General features: G+C 49.6%; 1 protein-coding gene across 5 annotated transcripts in view; it reads left to right on the top strand.

Annotated features, from left to right (window-relative positions):
- LOC114496646 (BEN domain-containing protein 5) overlaps positions 1-22,737 on the top strand; it is a 1,079,970-nt gene that overhangs the window by 1,050,418 nt on the left and 6,815 nt on the right. For 3 of the 5 annotated variants that reach the window (XM_028512265.2, XM_036026054.1, XM_036026056.1), the window contains 2 exons: positions 14,614-14,710; positions 20,738-22,114. In XM_028512265.2, the coding sequence (XP_028368066.1) occupies positions 14,614-14,710; positions 20,738-20,858 (218 nt within the window). In that variant the 3' untranslated portion in view covers positions 20,859-22,114. Of the gene's footprint in view, positions 1-14,613; positions 14,711-20,737; positions 22,115-22,737 lie in introns of those variants that run through there. The other 2 variants (XM_036026057.1, XM_036026055.1) reach the window with 1 other exon arrangement.

The following is a 22,737-nucleotide window of genomic DNA, read 5'->3' as shown; positions in this document are numbered from 1 at the left end:
ATGGAAGTGATCTCCATTTCTCCTCCAGTAAAGTCCTGGGATAACCTCAGCCCAGGAGGAAGGAAGGGCCAGATTTCCTTCCCGATCCTCACCATTAGCAGCAAAATATTTATTGAATACCTAAGGTGTCATACACTCATCTAGGCACAGGCAAAATTATGAACAAAGCAGACATAGTTCTTGTAATCATGGAACTTGATAGTCTAGAATACAAAAATATTTATTTTAAAAACCCTCACATACACATGTAAAGTTGCCAACTGTGAAGGGGCTCCAGGAGGTGCCAGGTAGGTGTACAACGGTGGACACTGACTTGGCCAGGAGGTCAAGGAAGGCTTTCTTGAGGAAGCGGTGGTGGAGCTGAGGACTAAAGAATTAGCAGGGTTACCTAGAGGCAGTGAGGCCTGAGGTCTGGGACAGCCTTTCAGGCAGAGGCTCCGCCACAAGGGGAGCATGAAGTGGCACATAATTGATTTAAGAAACCCTGTTGCTTAAGAGATAAACGAGAGCATGATATACAATATAACTTGTTGTCTTATGGTCACTAACACAGAGCTGGACTGAGCAGATCCGGCTTAGACTTTGTCACAGAGAAGAAGGCAGCCACACGGACAGACAGACCAGCTGCCCATAAGAGATGTGGGAGAGTAAGAATGGAAAAGAAAAGTTCTGGACAAAATATATTCTATCTGAAAGACTGGATAAGTGTGTTAGATTCAGTAGGAGCTTAAGCCCAGCTTCGTACCCATTCCACAAGTGGGATCACTTCGACTTGGCCTGACATGAAACCAAGATGTCCCCCAAAGAGCATCAGATACAAGGAGATGACAGTAGCTCGATATTATAGTGGAGTTTGTTTGCAGGAATCATAAGATTCACATGGCACAGCTGTGCAGCAAAACACTAGTTTTTACTAAGCAGAGTGCCACCAAAGGTGCTCTAGGGGACACAGATTGCCTGGCTTCTGGACTCACATTCAGACTTCGTATTCAGAGTTGATGGTGACACCAGCACTGGGGTCCCCAAGACTGAAAGCTGGTATGCTACCCTCAATGCTTTTCCTAGTCCAGCCACACTGTGGCTGGTCCACCACCCCATACCCAACACCCACGTCACACAAACATTACTTGACAGATACTTCTAATTCCTTCCCCTTCACTCTACTGGTAGTGTTCTGGCTCAGGCCCCCACCGTTCTCCCTGCCTTCAGTCCTGGTCCCTTCCAAACTGATCCTCTGCCCAGGCCACAGAATTGGTTGTCTCAAAGCCAAATCTGACATTCTCTCTCCTTCCCTTAAAACTCTACCACAGGTCCTCGTTACATGCGACATAAAATTCATGCTTATTATGTCATGCAAGGTGCTCATGACTTGTCTTTGTGTATTTCTCAAGTTTCCTTACTCATCTTGTCAAAACTATTCCAGTCACACTGGAATATAAGTGTCTCAGAGTCTCCAAAGGGATCGCCGTGCCCCAGCATGCTCCTATGCGCCTCCGCCTTTGCCCGGGGTGCCTTTCCCAGCCATCATCCTGTCACCTGGGCAATTCCTAGTTTCCTTCCAGTCCCCAGATCTCAATCTTAGCTCCATTTGTTTGTTTACTGCCTATCTTCCCTGCTCTGATGTGAGTTCCATGAGAACAGAGACCTTGCTGTTTTGTGCGCAGTTGTGTCTCAGCATCTAGTTGTGTCTGGTACATAGTAGGTTTTCAGTAGTTTGTTGGCTAAGTTGATTAATGAAGACTCTTCTCAAAAAAAGACACCCCCCCCAATTCAGCTCGGGTGTCGCCCCCTCTGAGAAGTCTTCCAGGGTTCCCCCCAATGTTAAGTCTTACTTTCTGTGCCCCCACTTCCCTCCCTTCGGTCTGCGATAGTGATTACTGCCTTGCTTTGCAATTTTTATTTACATGGCTTCTCTTCACGTACAAGGCTGATCAAGGGCAGGGACAGACTTCACATCTTGGAATCCACGCCAACTGGCCCAGAGCCTTACACTATAGACAATAAATATTAAATAAAAGAACAAATTAAATTTAAGAAAGTTGAGATAATAAGTAATTATAACATAATCATGTATAAAGAGCCACGGGACTTGGAGCTGAGCAGATCTGAGTGTGAGTCCTGACCTCCGATTGCTGACTGAGAGATGTGAGGCAGGCACATCTCGGAACTGGGTTTTCTAGCCCGTAACATGGGGATGATAAGATCGACCTTGCTTGTGCACAGTAAATGGGACCAGCACAGTGCCTAGGGGAGGGTTAAGTGATCATAAACATTGATTCTGTCCCCTGGATTTCAAGTTCAAGACAGCAGTTAACAAGAAAATAGCACAAGGGCAGGAAAGAAAGTCATGAAGTGTTAGAGCCAGGAGGACATTAAAGATTAGAATTTAAACCCAACACCATATTTTTTCTAGGGATGGGATCATTTCTGTTTTGTTTGAGATGGAACAAGAATGTCCCAAAATGAGGATTAAGTGCAAGGAGGTGGCCAAGAATAAGTACTGGGATGGAGTTTCACTATAGTTACGGCCATCCCTTGGTGAAACTGGGAAGTAAGCCCAATTCTGCCTAACTATACAAGTGGGGGAATTCAAGCCCAGGGGGTTGTCAGTGACCTTCCCTAGATCATATAGCAATTTGGTGAAAGCTAATGCTCAAATATGGGTCTCCTGACTCACAGAATGTTGCTCATCCATTAACCCACGTAGGTGTTTCAGATTCAGGCCTAATCAGGAGCAAAGCCACAGGAACAGGGGAGTGGGCTTTTTTTTTTTTTTTTTACCATCAGGAACCCTATATCCTATCCCTTCAGCAAGCCCTTTACAGACTTCCTCAGTTCTGTGACACCAGCTAAGTTTTGCAGTTACCTCCTAAGGATCCCCTTTGCTGAGCTTTCTTATGATCCCACCCACAGATGGGGTCACCAGGCTCTGAGTGCTTCTCTGGTTAGGTGAGTGCAGGTGTACTTGAGACGGATTCTACAACCTGTTCATTCCATTCCAAGTCTAGTTTGATGTCATGCCCAGCACTGCGAGATTCTCACTGATCCTGGACAAGACAGAATATAAGAAACAAAGGAGTCAGGAAATGAGAAGAAGGAATATTCCTGGGAAGGTGATGATACACTCAAGTAGGACCATCCACAGACCTGAAGCAGAGACCCTTCACATTTGGGATGATGCTGACTCCTTTGAAAATTACAGAAAAGTATATACACATAAAAATTTGCCTGTAAGATCAGAGGGGTCAGGAATCCCTAATGGCCCCAGGCAGGAACTCCCGATCTAGAGGCTGGAGGTTTCAGAACATCAGCAAGTTATCTACAGGAGCCTTGCCCAAAGCAAGGCCAAGGCCGAGCCGCTGCCTGAACCAAGCTGAGGCCAGAAGCCAGGAGCAGCTAGAGCTCTTCCTGCTCATTACTCCTCTCCACTCCCCACCTGCTCCAAGATGCTGCTGCACGAATATTTACTTTGGTCTTTGGTCTTGTTTTTATTTTGCATCAGTTGAAGCTTCTGAAATATCTATGAGGCAAGCAGGAGCTGAGTATCTATCAGAGAGGCAGAGTCTCCTTTGGGGCCAAGCTTCATCCAAGTCCCAGCAATTGCTGAGCGGAGCCCAGCTGGGCAGGCACAGCAGATTTTGAGAGCCAATTTCCAGATCTGTGGCCACCCATCAGTGGGGGGAAAAAGCGAGGCACTGCTTGGAAATTGTTGGTGCCTGGAGTGGAAGAGGAGAAGTGAGGGAACCACAAAGCAAGCAACAATGTGGGAGCTGGAGGGCGAGGCTAATTTCCCTCTTGAGTGAGAAAGGAGGCTGAGATAGACAGCTAGGTTACAAATACCAGCAGCCCAGGGCAAGTCAGGAGGGGAGAGGTGTCTGAGAGACTGAGATTTGCCGGAGTCGACGGGGGGCCATTCTGCCTGCCAGAGTATGGGAGGAAGGGGATAGACAACCATCCTATGAGGTCAGCGCAGCCCCTGAGGCCAGGTTCCTTTCCCCCTCCCCTGTCCCCAAGATCCATTCAGGGATTACTCTTTCCAGGTAGGGAAGCCGAGGCCCCACTTAGTCAAGTTCTCACCTACCTCTCCTGATTCACCAGACACTGTGCGTCCCCTAGACCCTGGTTCTCACCCAGGGGCAAATGATTTCCCACCCACCGCCACCCAGGGAATGTTTGGAAATGTCTGTAGGCATATTTGGTTGTCACACAAGGTGGACGGCTGTGCTGGCATCTAGTGAAAGAAGCCAGGATGCTGCCAAACATCCCACAATGCACAGCACAGCTCCTTACAACAGTGTCATCCAGCTGAGAATGTCAATAGTGTCTGGGCCATCAGCAGCCTGAGGGCAGTAACCCCACCCCCTGCAGTTCTTTCACTCTATAATCCTAGTGCATACACTCCTTATACCCACCACATAGCCCAGCACATAGGAATTACTTGCTCAGCGTTTGTTGAATGAATAAATGAGTAACAAATAGTGAAGGAAGGACAACAACCTGCCTAATGTGGTCTGGAGTCTAAACCGCCCCCCAAGGTCATCCCACCCAGACATCATACCTGAGGTCAGATCTCCATCTATTCTCGCCCAGCCAGCCCCTAGCCTGGCTTCTCTCCCAAATACCCTGTCAGAGTGGCCACCACCTTCATGCCTGCTAAAGCTGGCCATCATCAGCATGCTGGAGAGGACAGGGAAACACTGCTCCCAGGGAAGAGCAGAGAGAGAATGAATTAGAACGACAGATCATCCAGGTCGACCTCAACCAGTTTTACAGAAGAAACTGAGGCACACAGCATGAAAGGGACCTGCAAGGTTTTAGTCCTGAGCCTCCAGAATACAGATTTTAAAACAATTTCATCACCCTTCCCTTCCCTCTGTCTCTCTGTCCTTTTTCTCTACCCCTTCCTTTTCTTGTTTTTTGGTTGGTTGGTTTGTTTTCTCCCTGCTTCTGTTCATAATCCTAACACGTGCTAAATGGTGCTGGAAATAAGTTTGAACGTGACATCTTTGTCCTTGAAGAGGTCACGTTTTGTTGGAAGCAACAGGTTCATAAATAATAATGATAATAAAAAAGAGCTACTGCTCACCAGCCAGCATTGTGCTGGGTGCTCTGGATACATAATTTCTAATCAACGCAATAACTGAGGAACAAAATAGAAACACAGGCATGGACACAAGGAACAGACTGACAGCTGTCAAAGGGGAGGGGGAGGGAGAGACAGGGTGAGAGAAGGTGAAGGGGTGAGCCAAGGAGTTTATATGCCTGGCCCATGGACACAGACAACAGTGTGGTGAGGGCCCAAGGAAGGCAGGGCCAGGGGTGGGTGGAGGTGGGCAAAGCGGGGGAAAGTGGGGACATCTGTAACAGCATCAACAATAAAAATGAAGTAAAAAATAAAATAAAAAGAATGATACAGAAAAAAATCCTGTGAGATAGGTAACATTATCCATTTCAATGATGAAAAAGCTGAGGCTCAGACAAGGTAAGTAGCTTGTTCAGGGTCACACAGCTGAATGAGTAGGAGCTAAGATTCAAACCCGTGCTTTTCAGACTTTAAACCCCACATTCTCAATAGATGCTCAATGGGATACAGTGTCAGGGACAAGGCTTAGACTAGCCATGAATGCCAGATTTAAGAGTTTCTATCTTACCCTGGAGGTGACAGGGAGTCGGGCTAGGCTTGTAAGTTAGGAACTGATTTACAGTTAGCAAATGTGAGAACTTTACTCTCAGCAACAATGGGGAGAAACTGAAGAAAACCAATTAGGAGGCTGAAGCAATAGTTCAGATAAGAGATAAGACTCATAGTAATGAAAGAAGAGAAGGGGGCAGGTTCATGGTACGTTTAAGAGGTAAAATAAGCAGCATTTGGTCCAGCACAGGCATTCCCTGCCCTGGGGAGGCATCAAACAATGCTAATAAAAAAGACTCTGGAGTTAGACACGTGTGGGTCCAAATCCTATAAACCCACTTGTTGCGTGTGTGGGAGGTATTGGGCATTCCCTAGTGATACTGAGGGTCAGATGGGTGGGTGAGCTGAGCATCCAACAAGGTATTTGGCACAGAGCTGGCCAGAACCCCACTCCTGACTCCCCCAGTGTCTTATCATTAGCAAAGCAGATGAACTCTGGGAGCTTGCAAGAGGGTTGAGTGATGACCCCCAATGCTACCCACATCCTAATCCCTGGGACCTGTAAATGTTACCTTAAATGGAAAGAAGCCTCTGTAGATGTTATTATTAAGGATCTTGAGGTGGGAGATTGCCCTGGATTTTCTGGGTGAGCCCAAAATGCAATCGCATGTACCCATACGAGAGGAAGGCAGAGGGAGATGTGACTGCAGAGACAGAGTGGAGTCATGTGGTCACCGGCAAAGGACTGCTGGCAGCCTCAGAAGCTGGAAGAGGCCTGGAACAGTTTCTCCTGGGGAGCCTCCAGAGGGTGTGCAGCCCTGTTAACACCTTGATTCGGGCCCATTGAAACTGATCTCAGACTTGTGGCCTCCAGAACTGTGCGAGAAGAAAGCATCTGTTGTACTAAGCAACCAAGTTTGAGGTCATCGTTACAGGGACAACAGGAAACTGACATAGAAACCCCCAGTTACCCTGAGTTTTAATTCGTCCTTGAATGGCTCCGTCACCCTCCCCACTGTTAGTGCGTCTGCACTGGTCTCCGGGCCCCTCTCTGCTGCGGCCCTCACAGGAGGCTCCTACCCTTTGGAGCCACGTTTCACACGTCAAAGAGGAAGCCACTCTCCCTGCCAGTCTGTCTCTCCTTTCCTGAGTCTGTCCCCTCAGCCTCCCTCACTGTTTCTGTCTCGGTTTCAGCCTGCTGCAGCTCATTTACCGTCTGTCCTCTCTGCCTGTGTTTCTCTGCTTTTTTCCTTTTGTCTCACCTTCTGCCTTTCTCTCTTCCCCTCCCCCTCTCTCTCCCCCGGCCCATTGTCTACATTTGTATCTTTCTCTCCCACTAGCAGTTTGATCCTCTCGCTTTGCCATTCACTTCCTGTTTTGGTCTCTGCCCCTCAGTCCATTTCTCTCCAGTTTCCAAGTTGGAGTTCCCCTCAGCCCTTCTCATCTTGTTTCTCCCCTTATCTCTCTGCTGCATCCTGAGCACGCACCCCTCGTATCTGCCTGTCTGCATCTCTCTCTTTCCGTGTCTGCCTCTGCCTGTCTCCCTTGGTCTCTTCCTCCCTCCTGCCGTGTCTGTCTGGTTGTCTGGCTGTCTCTCCCTCACGTCCTCACGTCCAGGGCACCTCGGGACTTGCCTGCAACTGGAAAGGGTTCTGCAGTTCCACCGGCAGCCCCCACGCCACCCTTGAGAGCAGGATTCATCTGTTTAGTCTTGTACCTGTCCCACACCGTGGGAGGGCGAGGGAGGGCGGCAGAGACAGAAGATATTTCACTGTCGCGTTGTTCTTCTGGCTTCACCTAGAGGCTCCTACACAGGTGCCTCTTAATATTCCAGCAGTGCTGTCAGCCTTACCAAAGAGAAATCACTTTTCCTTGGCCTACCCCTCTGCAGAATTAATCAATCTCCTTTAATGATGATCCTCTGTGGCTGGCTCAGATAGGAATGTGATCAGAGAAAGAATTCTAGGTGGGGGTTTCCCAACAGGGAGCAGGTAGGAATTCTTTTTTTTTTTTTTAATGGAGGCAGGATGATGGCAAGGCAAGACCCGCCTGAGGACAGGGACTGCGTCTGTTTTCCTCTTCACGGTATCCCAGCTCTTAGAACAGTGTCTGGCATGTAGAAGACCCTTAGTAAGCATGTGAATGAATGAGTCAATTCAGCAAATGAATGAGTGAATGGATGAGCTTCAATCCTCCTTGTGCCCGTACTTGATGTGCCTCAGTGCACAAGTCTGTTTTGATTTCTCATCTGCAAAATGGGGGCAGTCATTAGGCCTGCCCCTGGCACGCACCTCAGGGAGAGAGGATGTGGAACATGGTGCCCGATGAGTGTGGCAAGACCTTAGCCTGCAGGGCCAGGCAAGCCAGGGGCGCACACTGGTGGTTCTGGAAGAGCTGGATGGAGTGAAAAGTGTGGAACCAGCTTCAGAGACCAGGGCCATGAGGGAAGGAGTGGGATGGGCAAGGGCGGCTACAGACCAGGCGGGAGGGGGTGTGTGAGACGTGTCCCCTGTGGGCCCGCCGTGGGAGGTGGGGAGGATCTTCACTCAGGAAAGCCACTCCCTGTGAAGGTGTCTCTGACCCCACCAGGGAGAGCTCGTCCACGAGGCTGACCGTTCTCCCCACCATGGGACCGTGCTGGAATTAACAAGTGCTCAGTTCTGAAAAGACCGGGGTAGGCCTCATCTCTCAGATGAGGGGGATCAGCTTACCTTTGGTGCCGGCCACCTCCAAGTCCTAAAGCCCCCTCTGTTCAACAAGGCCTCTCGCGACCACTCTACTTAATTCTGTGACCTGCTCCCTGACCCCCAGCACTGCCCGTACCCCATCTTTTACCTTTACTTCATCGCACTCATCACTCTCTGGCATTCTCGATCATTTACAGATGTGCTAGCTCCCTGAGGACAAGGGTCTTGGTCAGTTTGTTTCACTGTGTCACGTGCCAAGAACAGCTAGACACTCAGCAGGTTCTTGATAGACACTTGCTGAATGAAAGAATGGGGATGAGATTTTTGTAATCTCATCACATTGCAGGCTCTGCTTGAACTTGCCCTGTTAACACTGGGAAGGATGTGAGAGACTGCATTTTACCCGCAGAGGAGTTAGGTCCAAGAAGGGAAAGGGCCAAGGTCACATGGCAAGTTACTGGCTGAAACCAGGCTGGTCTCCAGGTCCCCACCCAGGTTCTCACTCCATATGTCCGACCCGAGGCCCAGAGACAGAGAGCGGAGGGTGCCGCAGTCACCTCCACTGTCCTGCAGACCCTGACAGTGGGCGTTTCCCGAGGGCGGGGAGCGCGAGGTGAAGAGCTGAGCAGAATGGAACATGCCGTGTAGTCACCTCTCAAGGGGAGAGAGGTTTGGGGGGCTGGGCGAGAAAGGTGAAGGGGCTAGGCAATGAAAAGCCAAACTCATAGACACGAACAACACTAGGGTGATGACAAGAGGGAAAGGTGGGCACAGGCAGGTAGTAGATGGTAAAGGGGGATAAATGGTGATGACAAGAGGTTTGACTTTGGATGGTAAACACACACAACAACATACAGACGGTGTGTTATAGAATTGTACACTTGGAACCTATATAATTTTATTAACCAATGTCACCCCAATAAATTCAATAATTAAAAAAAGAGAATCTGTGACATGAATAATCCCAAAGAACTGATTGTTCTGAAACCACTTCCATTATCTGATTTTTTTTTCCTATTTCCTATGTAAGGACCTGGATCTGTAACATCTTGCAGGCATCTAGGGCTCAGACTGAACCCCTGGTCTCTGCCTGAACCTGTCTCTCCGCCCCCCGCCACCACACTCCAGACCAGACCGCGCATCCCAGCCTCCCCACCGCTCCAGAAAGCTAAATAAAGCAGGAGCCACCCCTCAGCCCTTCCTCTCCTGCAAGTCCATGTTCAGTCTGTCGGCAGATCCTGCTGCCTCTTCCCCCAAATGGTTTCTTCCTGTCTCCATTGCCTTCCTCCTAGCTCAGAAAACCCTTGTCTTTCCCTTACCAGACCCTTGCATTAGTCTCCTGGCTGATCTACCTGCTTCCGCTCTGCTTTTCTTATTTTAAGCACAGCAGTGACCTTTTAAAAACACAAATCAGACCATCGCACTTTCCTGCTTAAAGCTCTTTAGTAGCTTCCCATTCCCTCAGGGAATCCAGGCTCCTTAAGGTGGCCCAGAACAAGGTCCCTGTGACCGAGCCCTTGCCAGTCTCTCCACGTCAGCCCTCTTCTGTCCCTGTCTCCCACAAGGACCCTTCCCTCCTGCCGTCCTTCCTCCTTCGCAGAGGCCACCACGCCACTGTCCACTCCCAGTTCACGAGGGGCGTCTCCACAGAGAGGCCTGCCCACGCCCCGCCCTGCCCCACCCGCAGCTGCACTCTCATTGGCTCAGCCACAGGCCGGTGCGTTCTTCACAACACTACTACAGCCGCGGTCCTGTATTCTTCTGGGTGTGTGTTCCTTTGCTGTCTGTCTCCACTTCTAGACTTAAGAACCACTGTCCTAGTTGTTCCTTGTATTGTTTTATTTTGTCAGTTTTTTTCCCACAGAATACCCCAAGCCTTCTGGAGAATCTGAACATCACCGTAGATGATCAATAAATGCCAGGAGTGAATGAATGACAGATATAACCGTAGATATTTACTGTTTTTTATTGCCTACAGAATAGAAGTTTAAATTCCTTAATTTGACAGTCAAAGCCCCGACGGCTCTGTCTCCAGCCTACTTGCTATTGCGAGCTCACCTCTCTCTGTGCGCTTCAGCTGTGTGGGCCCCGGGGCCTCCCCGGTCTTATTTCTGGCCCAAGGTCACTTCCCCCGCCACATGCCACACTTCCTGCTTCTCCAGACTCTCGTCTGTCTCTTCCTCCCCTTGCAGGCTCATCTTGGTCCCTCAAACCTTGCTCATACACCCACTTCCATAAAGCCTTTCACAATTCCATCATTTGGAATTAAATCTCCTTTTACGTGTCCACAGAATTCAGTGTTTGAATTTATGATCACACTCAAGAGAGGAAAAAAACCAGAGGCATGGTGTTGAAAGACACTGGTTCATATGCTACGCCTATGATTTCCAAGCCGCGAGATTCTGGATGACTATGCGAACTCGCCTGTCTTCAGTTTCCCCCTCTGTACTGCACGTGCGGAATCGCGCTCTGCCCTTGGCGACGGGGACTGCAGGGTACCGTACCAATGAGGCAGCCTGGTTGGTAATGTGGCTAATTTGGACTGGTTTATTTCTTCCTCTGCATTGTGAACCGTTTCTGTCTAATTGTTCCGTATCTAACCCCAGCCTCTGTCACCCTTTGTAGCCGTATATGCATGAGAATGAGCAGCAAATGTCCAAACCCTCCGTACCTATTGAAGGGCCCCGAGAACTAGGAGGCTGGGGCTACTGACACCCACCCTTCAGTTCCAAACAGCTCCAGGACGAAGTGGCTGAATCGGTGTGAGCTGCAGGCAGCCCCGGGGAAACCCTCCTGCCTCACGGACTGAAGCGCCCTGATCCGGCCCGCCGTCTTTTCCGCCGGCTCCGGGAAACACACCGGCGGGCTCCATGAGACTCTGAGGGGGCTGACATTTCCGACTTGCAGCCCACCCTGAGATTTTTGTTGGCACTGAAGAGTTGGGAGTTTTCATCCCAGTTTTTTTTTTCTCTGAATTCTGCAATACATCGAACAGGTTCCAGCCAAGAGAGTTACTGCCTCTGCCTTGCCTGGATCTTAAATCTTTGTTCAAAGGCAGCTTGTTTTAATTGAAAGTGTTCAATCACTCTCTCCCCATCTCCCACCCACGTCCCACGGCTTGACTGAGACAGGGCCACCGCAGTAAATAATCTGGAGTGAGGCTCTCGGAGGGTAAGGGCTATGTACTGTGGTGGGAGAGGGAGAGGGAGAGAGGGTTGTTCCCGCCAACTCCCACCTTTGAAACGGCCTTTTAAACAGGGCTTGTCTAAAATGATGAACACCTCACTGGGACACTCTACTGGAGCAGCCCAACCCCTTTGCCTTTCGGAACTCCAGAGGGTCGATTCCCAGGGATATCTCTCAGGGTTGCTTCAGGTCTGTCTGTCACTGCAGGCTGGGGAGGAAGGGTCCAGGCTTCCCTCTTCCCCATTCATTTATCTATTCAGTCAACTCCTGTTTCTTCGTCGGTCACACACTTTGTCGCAACAACCCTGGGAGACAGGCGTCTTTGTTCACACTCACAGATCAGGAAACTAAGGCTCTGGAGACTGGGTCACTTGTAGGAGGTCGCACAGTGCTCTAGTTCTCTGTTACAACATAACAGATCTCCCCCAAACTTAGAGTGGAAAACAATAGTTATTCTCCCATGTTTCCTATAGGTCGGAAATTTGGGATGGGCTGAGGTAGGTGGTTGTAGCTTGGAGTCTTTGATAGAACTGCAGTTAGTTGATGTCTGGAGCTGCAAGAGCAGGGTGCTGGAAGAGCTGTGGGAGGACTGGGAATCCCTCTGTTGTGGTCTCTCCACATGGTCTCAGGGCCTCTCCTTGCAGCTCTCCATGGGCTACTTCAGGCTTCCTCACAGCACGGCGGCCTCAGGACTGCTGGCATGGCGGTTCAGGACCCCAGCTAGAGTGTTCTACTAAGCAAGGGGCAAGTGACATCACTTTTTCTGACCTTGCCTCACAAGTCCCACAGTGTTACTTTGGCCACTTGTTTTAGTTACAAGTGAGTCACAAACCCACCCAGAGTCAAGAAGAGGGGACATAGACCCCATCTCTCAGTGGGAGGAGTGTCAAGGTCATGGTGTAGAATAACATGGGAGGTGGAGCTACTGTTGCAGAGATCTTTGGAAAAATACGATCTGCAGTACACAGCATGTGGCAGAGCCAGGATTGAGAATAGATACATCTGATTCCAAAACTTCTGCTGCAACTTTGCAGCCCAGTCCACAGAGATCTCTCCTTTTCATGGTGCCCCTTACCATTGGCACATACAACTGTGGTTTGGTCTCCTCCAGCTGATGAGAGCTGGCTGGGTCTGAGCAGCAGCTGCTTCTGTGCGCCTGGCAGTGAGGCTGCCTTCAGGGTCTGATGGTCAGAAAGGTCATGCCCAATGTCAGCTTGTGAACTTTTTAAAGAAGAGGACAGAGAAGGTCGGTCAGATCCAGAGGAAGAAAGCAGGTGGCAGCCCCAGAGCACAGCGAACCCGCAGTGGAGCTCACTGTCATAAACAACTCATCTGGTGTTTTTCCTTCTCCCACCAGGCGCTGGCCTGGGATGACTCAGCCCTTGACAGAAAAGGTGCCTTCAAGTAGGGAAACAGTCCAGGGTTGTGGAAAGTTCACGGATATGGAGGCAGACATTCCTGGTTTTAGTCCTGACCTTGAACAAGTTCCTTAACCTCCTGGAAAATGCCTTCCTCACTGGGTTGTTTTGATGATCAATATGCATGTGTAAACAAAGCACTCGGTGCAGGGTGGGGCACATGCCATGTGCTCCAGAAATGCTGATTTTCATGTTCTGGGTCAGGCCCAACCCCAAGCTGGGGGCTTTTTGAAGAAGGTGCAGAGAACTCACTTGACTGTTCTGCAAGTGCTGGTCCAGTCCCAAGACCCTGGATGGCATGGTGGCCGAGACCTGTGCTGTGAAGGGACAACTACACGGAGGTGTCCACAGGTGGAGAAGGAGTCGGCCCTGTGAGGCACATGGAGGGTGCGAGGGTCGTATGAGAAGACAGTCGGTTTAGGCAAAGTTCTGAAGGGAAAACAGTTCAGTATCGCTGGAGTGTGAAGGGCAAGGACATGGGTAGAAGGTGGGAGGTAGCAAGTGCAAGCCAACAAACTAATCAGGGACCCAACTCCGAAGGAGTTTGTAAATCAAGTTCCAAGATTTGAAATTTAAAGGCAATTGGGGTCCACTGAAGGGTTCTACCCAGTTGGGTAACGTGGTCAAATCTGTGTTTTAGAACCGCCCTCCTGGCTGTGCGGGGTAGAGGCACGGAGTCCCACTGGGACAGGGGGACCATAATCCAGGGGATGGGTGGCACTGGCCCTTTCTCAGGCAGCAGGGACCTGCAGAGAGGTGGACACACACAAGAGACTGGAGGTCTCATGAGGAGGAATTGGTGACAGTTTGGGTGTTCAGAGCTGAGGGGTATCAGATAAGTGATGAGTGGTTGGAGTGAAGTCAGCACAGAGGCCATGGAAGAATGGGGCAAGGGGAGAGATGTACCGTGGAAGGCTTTACTAAAGGGATATCACCTGACTGGAGACTTGATAGGCATAAATTAGCAAAGGGAAGGGGGGAGGACTTCAGGAAGGGGAAACAGCTCCAGTGAAGGCCCAGAGCAGTGAGACACAATGCACAGAGCAGTCACTCCCTGTAGCTGAAGAGATGACTGTGGGACAAATGTGTGTGTTAATGGTCACTATGGTTCCCAGGGAGCTCGTACTTCAGTGGGTCATGAGCCCTTAACCAAAGATCCGCTGTTAGTAGATTTCAAAGTGCAATGGGGACATGATTTGGGACGAGAGGCTTTTGCCACGGTCCCTGGGGCAACTGCAGTAGGTGACTGACCCCGAAGGGTCAAGCAGGCCCTGCGCCGCACACAGCAAAGGGTGTCTTGCTCTCTGGCCTTGCTCATTGGCCTCCACCCTGAGACCCCTGCAGCCAGGCCGCAGAAGCCCCGTGACTCCGAAGGGACGCAGTGCGGTCCGGACGCTGCGGACACGGTCTGCGGGGGCAGGCTGCCTAGACCCACACCCTGGGCCGCTCCTTCCCCGTTCTGTGGCCCTGGGCAGACCATGACTCGGTGCACCTGTTTCCTCGTCTGTTCAATGAGGAAAATAACAGTATCTACCACTTAAGGTTTTGTGAAGAATAGTATCTGCCGCACAAAAACTGAGTCGTGAGTGGTGTGACTGCTTTTATTACTGTTATCATTTCTAATACTGCTCCTTTTTTCACTCTGCCTCAATCTCTTCTCCAAGTTGCTCCTTAACGCACACACTTGCAGATATGAAGCTGGGGCGGAACGTGGCCAGAACGTTTCTGGACTACTATCGGCTGAACCCCATGGCTGAGAAACTGGCGCTGCCCATGCCGAGGCTGCGGTAAGTGGCTGCACGGAGCAGTGTGGGCTGGAGTCCTGCTCCACTGCATTCGAGTTCGGGGGCAGCTTCCCTCAGCCTCTCTCTGGCCCTCAGCCTCCCATCTGTGGCAGAAGAGTGTAACAGAGCATTTCCTGAGTGCGAAGTACAATAGGGGTCAGGCAGTGAGGGGTCGCCACATTTCACGGGAGTCCACAGGGATGGGGGTTACTGGGAGCCAGGTGCAGTCATCACTCCAAGCTAGTCTGGGTGGTACCCCATGCGACTTCATCCGAGAACTCATCCTCAGGGACTCCCACATCATCTCAGCTCATAAGGCCTCTGATCCTTCCACGTCCTCATCCATCAAGAGGGGACAATAGCGCTCAGTTGGAAGATTATTGTGAGGTGGGCATTAATACACAGGGCACAGTGCCATACGGGCTATGTCCCCTCAGTGCATGCTAGACCTCTTCCCTCAAGATGCAAAGGTTCAGGGCTGGAGAGAACACACCCCTGAGAAGGTTCGGCACCAGTGTTCTGCCAGGGCCAGTGAGGAGAGAAGATCAGGAGAAGAGCATCATTCCTAAGGGCTGGGCCAGAGCCCAAAGCACTGGGCATCCCCATGGCTGCTGGAGGTGAGCCCAGTGAGCATTTGGGTACCTGGGTTGTGCTGATCCTGCCCTGCCTCTTGGCTGCATGTCCTACTCCCCCAGTGGTGCAGCCTTTAGTGAAGGACATGAAGGTGTCTAACTTACTGCTCCTGCCAGACCAGTCTTCCCCCTGTCCTTGCCAAAGACCTTGACCATGTGCTCTGCTGCCTCAGGGCCTTTGCACCTTCCTCCCTGATGCACCTTCCTCCTTACCTTGTTGTTAACAAAAACTTTATTAACCACTGTTATTTATTGAGTGAAGTAATAGTTCTACCAGATCTTATTTATTTATTCCTTGTAGATATTATATTTTCCATATTATGAATGAGGAAAAGGGAGCTCAGAAAGGTGAAGAGAATTGCCCGAAATTAAAAAAAATTTTTTTTGTCAGAGCCAGGATTTCATCCTAGGCTGTTATGATTCCCAAGTCCAGCGAAGTTTTCCCTGGGAAGTGTGGGTTCAAATTCTTTCTCAGGCTCATGCTCACTGTGGGGTCTTAGGCAAGGTTCTTGGCCTCTTTGAAACCTTTCTCTATCTATCTGTAAAGTTGGGGTACTAACAACAACATCTAAAGATGATTTTAAAGATTAGGTACAAGTTCAGTCCAGTGCCTGGCAGCCAGCAGGAAATGTTTCCATCTCCTCTGGTTTCTGGGCTGCAGTCCCAGATTCCCAACAGGCTCACCGCAGCCTAGGGCCAGTCCCCGGCCCTCTCTGGATGGGCCGGAAGGTCTCGGGGCCCAGGCTAAACTGTGCTGTGAGTCACCTGTCTCTGAGCCCCAGCTCCAGGCGGAGTCGGCGTGACAATGCACTCTCACTCACGGTCTGTCTCGATTGTTCACTGTCATGTGGGCTCTGCGTGCCCCCCACTCCTTGGGGGAGGATCACGTTGACTTTCCCTCTGCGCCCCCACAGTGCCGGGACTGGACTGAGCTTGCATTCCTGTGCGCATTCGTTCACTGCCCCCTTCATCGGTTCATTCATTCATTCACCTGGGAAAACACTTCCTGCAGGGGCTCCAGGGGGAAGGACAGAGCTGAATGTGTAAATGGTGAAGGCGTGACCCTGCCTTTGAGGGGCTCACCTCTAGAGAAAAGCACTTCATGCATTCTTAGAAGTCATTCTTGATTGGTGAAAACTCTTAAAAATTTAAAGCTTTATAAAACTCAGAAGAATCCTTAGAGTCTCATTGACAAGTTCATGTGGGGACTGTCACTTTCAGGCCCTCTGCCAGCCTGACTAACATTATCTCGACCTTGTACCACGTTTGTCCTGCCGGTTGCGCTGCCACAGACCAGTGAAAGGCTGCTGACCTTCAGGGACTTCAGCAACCATCTGAGACCCCCCTCACGATGGGGATGAGGGGGTGGAGGTCCAGGGGGCAGATGGGCCTGCTCAGACGCAGGACTGGAGCCTGGGCCCCGAGATCCCCGGCCTGGTGTCCTGTCCTCCGTGTCAGACAGTGAAGGGTTCTTTGGCATGGCGCGGGGGGAGGGACGCTGAAACGCGCTCTGAAGGACACAGGGCAGTTCTCAGCACCCTGATTTCACCTGGTCTCGGAAGCCCCCTTGCCCTGTGCTTTGGAGCCATCGTTAGAAAACAGTGGGAAAGCTCATTTCTCAGAGTTCACAACCTTAAGGACTTAAAGTAAATGCACCCACCCTTAAATTAAGAAAAACAAAATTAACACCCTCTCTGACCCCCACATTGCCGCCTCATCAGACTGTGAACACCACTTAGCTCTCAGTTGGTCTGGAACTCTTTAAAAATGAATTCTCAGGAGGACACAAGGGTCTGATTTGGGATTTGAATATCTCCCTTTTCTTGTATTATTTTCCACTGAAGCATCAAATAGCATAAGTGAAAGAGCAGTTCTGGTTTTAAAGGAAAATTACATGTTTTGACTCAAAATTAATCGTTGTTTTCTCTCATCTCCGTGAATAATTATAATATGTCAGTTTCTACCCTTGTGCCGGAGGGAGCCTGTCAGCACCCCTGGTGCCGGGCCATCATTCGGCACCAGGGTCCCCAGGGAGGGCCAGCAATGTGAGCCTAGGAGCCCAGGCTCAGGGACAAGATGGGTGAAAACTGGACAGGAAAAGTGAACAGGCCAAGCAAGCCCCCATGAGGAGACAGCCTGAGTGTGGTGGGTGAGCCGGCCGCCATGTGGAGGTGGGCTCAGGCTCCGGGACAGGCTGGGTGGGCCGGCTCCACTGTGGGGCTTGGCTGTATGTGCGCTGGGGGGAGTAGGATCATCACTCAGCACCCTAGAGCCCGCCATGTGCCAGGCCCTGCACTGGGCGCTGGGAGGACACAGATTGCCCTTGCCCATCAGGAGCCAAATCCGTAGAGGAGAAAGGCATGTACACAGACAAAGATAACAAACAATGTGGAACAGTGTCCCCAACGGCTCAGCTACATATGAACGTACTTTGAGAGATTACACCCTCTCTCAAAAACCTGCCATAGCTCCCCACTACCTTCAGCAAAATATTTCGATTCTTTTTATTGTTAATTCAGAGCCCTGGCCTACATCTACAACTTCACTGACAGCCTCTAACACACCCCTTCCCCTTGTGAGCACCTTCTCCACACCCCCACCCAGCTCTCTACCACGTCATGCTCAGTGCTTTAGTGAGGACAAGTCAGCTGTTTTCGTCCTCCCTCCATGTCTTTGTTCCTCTTCCCCTTCCCTCTTCCTGGAACGTTCTCCCTGTTTGTCACTGGATGGCGAACTCCTCCCTGTCTTTCAAAGCCCAGTCCACATATCGCACCTGTTTTCATCCCCCATCTGAGATACAACTGCCCCACTCTGTGGGATTCTCGCTGCATTTCACATACACATGCAGCCCAGTATGTCCCACAGCGTGTGATCATGGAGTCTTTGCACATCAGCTTCTCCACCAAACAGGCTCTCCTTGCAGAACTCAGTCACTCCTGTGTCTTTGAGCACAGCATGGGGGCTGGCACAGAGTGAGTCCTGAATGTGTGAATCGCAAAATGATGGCACCAAAGAAGTCCCTAAGAACCATCTGCCTCAACCCCTTCATGTTTTAGGAGAGAAAAGTGAGGCCCAAACAGAAATTCCTCTCTGACAGCATCTGGTGCCAATGAGTGTCTCAAGAAGGCTTCAGGGAGGAAGTGGGGTTTGAACTTGGTTTTAAAAGATGAGCAGAATTCAAATGAATGGAATAGAAAGGAGAGAGAAGGTATTTCATGCTGGGGGATAGGCTGTGAAAGGTGGGCAGCAAGACCTAAAAAGAGAGCATTCTAAGGCCATGACAAGGCCAGGGTGTTTAGGGCAACAGGGATGACAAAGGTAAGACTCAAGCACCTACTGCATACCAGGTCTGTGCTTTGCTCAGGAGTTATAGAGAAAAATCAAATGCATCAAACTCATAGTCTCATGAGAGAACAGACAGGCAAAGAACTGTGTACCCAGAAAATGATGCGCTGAGAGGTGAGTTACAAAGGGCAGCAGAAGCCTCGAGAGAGGCTCATTTTCTGGGAAGTCAGTTTTCCAAAGGTGAGCCTGGAGAGGTAGGGGAGGGCATTATAGGAAGAGGCACAGCCTCGGCAGGGGCTCAGAAGTACAAGATGTTGGCTCATCTAGTGCCGCATCTCTCTCTGGGCCCCCATATTTAGTCACAGAGGCTCTTTGCCTCTGTAAGGACCCCACCGGTCATTCTGCACATTCTGCACCCCTCCCTGGCCACTGCATACCTTCTCCAAATGCCACCATCTACCTAGGGCCACCTCGGCTGTGACCATACTTCTACCAACATAAAAACACACCCATCTCATTTCTCATACTGCTCTTTGAGTGTTAAGAACCACATCCTTCAGTGACATATGAATAGCATTTTATATTTCAGAAAGCTCTTCTCCCAACCCTGATATACTAGAGTGTATGAGGCAGGAAAGACAATGGGCTCTTCTCAGTACTGTAGAAATAAAGAAACACAGGCTCAGATAAGGGAAAGGACTTCTGCAATATCACCTTACCAATATACAACATTCCAAGCAGGTGCTCCAGGCTGTGGATGGGTCTAGCTGTATCTCACCCATGCTGGACAGGCTTGCCGTGTTAGCAAGGTGCTTCTGTGAGTGCAGAATTTCAGACAGCGAGGCTTCCTGGTAGGGGAGATATGTTGGAACAAGGTGTCCCTTTTGTGTGGTGTAACCTATTGTCTTTGCCTTACTCATGAGTCATCAACAACAAAGGAAAATGGGTATTCCAAGGTCAAAGCATCGGGGGCTACAGGAAGTCACTTTTCAACCTAATTCCAATAGTCCAAGAGATTTCCATATTCATGGCATTTACCACTTTCTGCCATGCACTATAGTTCTTTATTACTTTGTGTAGTTATTAGAGGTAATTGTTCCCTCTACTAAACTCATGCAGCCTGAGAACAACATCAATGTCTGACTCATTGTTGTCACCTCCAGGACCGTTGGACCATGCCTAGCACCTAGCATCATGCCTTTGTAAGTTACAGTAGGCAAGGCCTGACACCAGGTGCATCTACTCATGATATTTCATTTAACATCACAGTGCCCCTACAGAGTTGGAATATTTTATCCCAATTTTACAAACAAAGCTCAGAGAAGTTAAATAACTTGGCCAAGGTCACACTTCTTATATATAGCTTACCTGGAAATTCAGCTGCGTTCTTTCTGGCTCTAAGGCCCATTCATTCCAATGCCAATAAATCTTAGTCCGATGCATGGATGAATGTGACTTAACAGTCACAATGTAAGTATGAAAGAAAATGCAAAAGTGGATCAGACTTGGTCCCTGTCCACCACGAGCTCATAGTCCAGTGTGTGAGCAAACAAGACTGTGGACAATTGCTGGAGAGTAGTGTTAAGGGTGTTGCCTTGGGTGCCAGTGCAGGGACACAGTGATGGACCAGGCACATCTCTGACTTCAGGAGCCCCCAAGCTCGTTCAGTAGACAGACCCTTCATGAAATGCCACAATCAGGCTGCACTAAGGGGAATAGAAAGGACTCTGAAGCTCCAGTAGTTGAGAAGGCAATGAGGTCCTGGGCTCTCCAGGGCCACAGCTCTTCTCTGTGCTTGCCCCCATCTCATCTCAAACAGACAGCACAAGTTAGAACCAAGGTGGAAACGTGGAAGAGTTGAGTAGTAGGGAAGTTAGGTTTTCTCCAGAACCAGAAGGAGACAACATATCCACCCAGCCATCTAACGGCATTCATTGAACCACCGTGCTTGCTCTGAACTGGGCCTTAGGCTGGGCTCCCTGGACAAGACAAGGTCGCTGTTCCTAGGAGGTCAGAGTTCAGTGGGGGATATGGACATGCACACAAATGCTTTCAGTACAGTGTGTATATGTGCTGTCTTTCTTTTCTCTTTCTGTTATCTCCCCCTTTGCAGGAAAGAAAAACCCCCTCCCCACAAGTCCCTACTCCCGCGGGGCCGGGCCAGCAACTACCCCAACGGCAAAAGGGACAAGAAGATCTCAGTGGACCACAAAGACCCTTCAGGCCCTTTTTGAGGATGTGAAGTCCGGGCGGTCTTGTGGAGGCAGGAGCATGTGCTTTCTGCTGGGGCCTGGCATTGATCACCCTCTTAGTTTCCAAGACCAGGGCTGTGGGATAATGAGAAAGCTAGTGAAAGGGGAGGGAAAAAATGAAAAATTTCATCATTGATTCTCCCTCTGACCAACGGGAAATCAATTGTAAGCCTTCAGCTTACATCTCAGGAATGAGATAGGAGAGGCAAACCAAGCGAGGACAGATGCCCTTGTCCACCACACAGACACTTGCACAGGAAGGGGAATTGGACACACCCCTTTTGAGAGGTTTGACACATCTCAGGTCAGTTTACCTGTTTCAGTTGTATATTCACTCCATACAGATGGCTACCTTTTAGAGGGAGCTAAGAATAAGTTTACGGTTTTAGAAAAGCTGTGTCCATATTTGCTGGCCCAAAATAACATCAACCACACTTACAACCCAAAGACAAATGTACTGTTGGGAACAGTGGGACAGCATTTTTGAAATCACAGCTTGTCTTAGACATTCAGCCACTTTATCTGTGAGTTGCATGCCCCCTGACTCTCCCAAACCCCAGCATGCAGCATCAGAAAACTGTTCTGAGCTATTTCCCAATTTTAGCTCCAAAGACAGTAAGTATTGGTCACTCATGCTCCACATCCTGTGGTCACAGATCAAACCTGGCCACGGAAAAGGTGGGCATTTAGTCTGAAATGGGGTAAGGCTGGCTGCCAGGTAAGGAAGATACAAAAGACAAAAAGATGCACTCTGAGGCAGGTGGGGATGATACAATAAAACAACAGCAGTAGTAATCTCCAAGGTGGGGCAAGCTTAATATTGTGTATTTTTCTAAAGAGTAAAGTGCCTTTGTATGATGAATGGGTCCAGGAGAGTCTGCTCCCTCCCTGTCTGCGTGGCAATGCGGCAGGCTGAGTCACCGTGACAGCCTGCTAATTAAAATGACCTCCAGGAAATGAGGATTAGGGGATAGGGAGAGGAAGGGAGGCTCAAGAGAGATAGGGCCTTTAGCACAAAGCTCCAGTTAAGCACTTTTTTTTCCTTTGGGTTGAAGATTTTCTAAGTTTGTTGTAAAAATCAAGAGCAAAGCTTATTCTCCCTTTGCTTATTGGTTTTCAGCAATTATAACAAAGAACCATATGTTAGCTGGCTGCAAATGTTCTGTTGTGTATACAGCTTCTCCCCTGTGTGCTTGTTGCCCAGAGGAACACAAATAAAGTGGTTTATGCAGCTCTTCTGTTCCTCTGAGTGTTCATGGTACCTTGCCCATTAGGTCTCCCACTCCTTCAGGAACCAAACAGCCAACCCAAATTTGGTATAACCCCCACTTTGCTGTCAGGGACTCTGTCAACAAGATAAGGCAGAACAGTCAAGACTTGACTTTCCAGCAGTTCCCATGTCAGAGTCCTGGGGATTTAGTTGACTGCAACCAGCTCAGCAGGAGCCAACAGCGAGACAGGTCTTTCAGAAAGGACAGCATCTCTTGAGACAACATAAATAGAGGCAGAAAGCATAAAATAAGAGAGACCGACAGTCCTGGTCTATTTTTCTCTGGCATGATCATTCCTGTATGCTGTGAATACATTTAGGCCCCACTTTTTAAACACCTGCTTTGATTAACTGGCTCACAGGCCTCACAAGCAGTGGGTACGCTAATAGTTTATAAGCAAAACCTTGGAGCCAGGCAACTCTGGGTTTTCATTCTGCACCCTGACCCTGGTTCTGTCTCTTGATAGCTGTATGATCTTGGGAAAATTACTTAACCTTTCTGAATCTTAGTTTTCTCACCCATAAGATGGTAATAATAATGTCCACCTCATTGTAGCAGTTATGGAGGTTTGATAATTTAGGTATGGGGAA

This window comes from Phyllostomus discolor, chromosome 5, assembly GCF_004126475.2.
Source record: "Phyllostomus discolor isolate MPI-MPIP mPhyDis1 chromosome 5, mPhyDis1.pri.v3, whole genome shotgun sequence".
Classification (NCBI taxonomy): domain Eukaryota; kingdom Metazoa; phylum Chordata; class Mammalia; order Chiroptera; family Phyllostomidae; genus Phyllostomus; species Phyllostomus discolor.
This window is presented reverse-complemented; position numbering and strand designations above follow the sequence as displayed.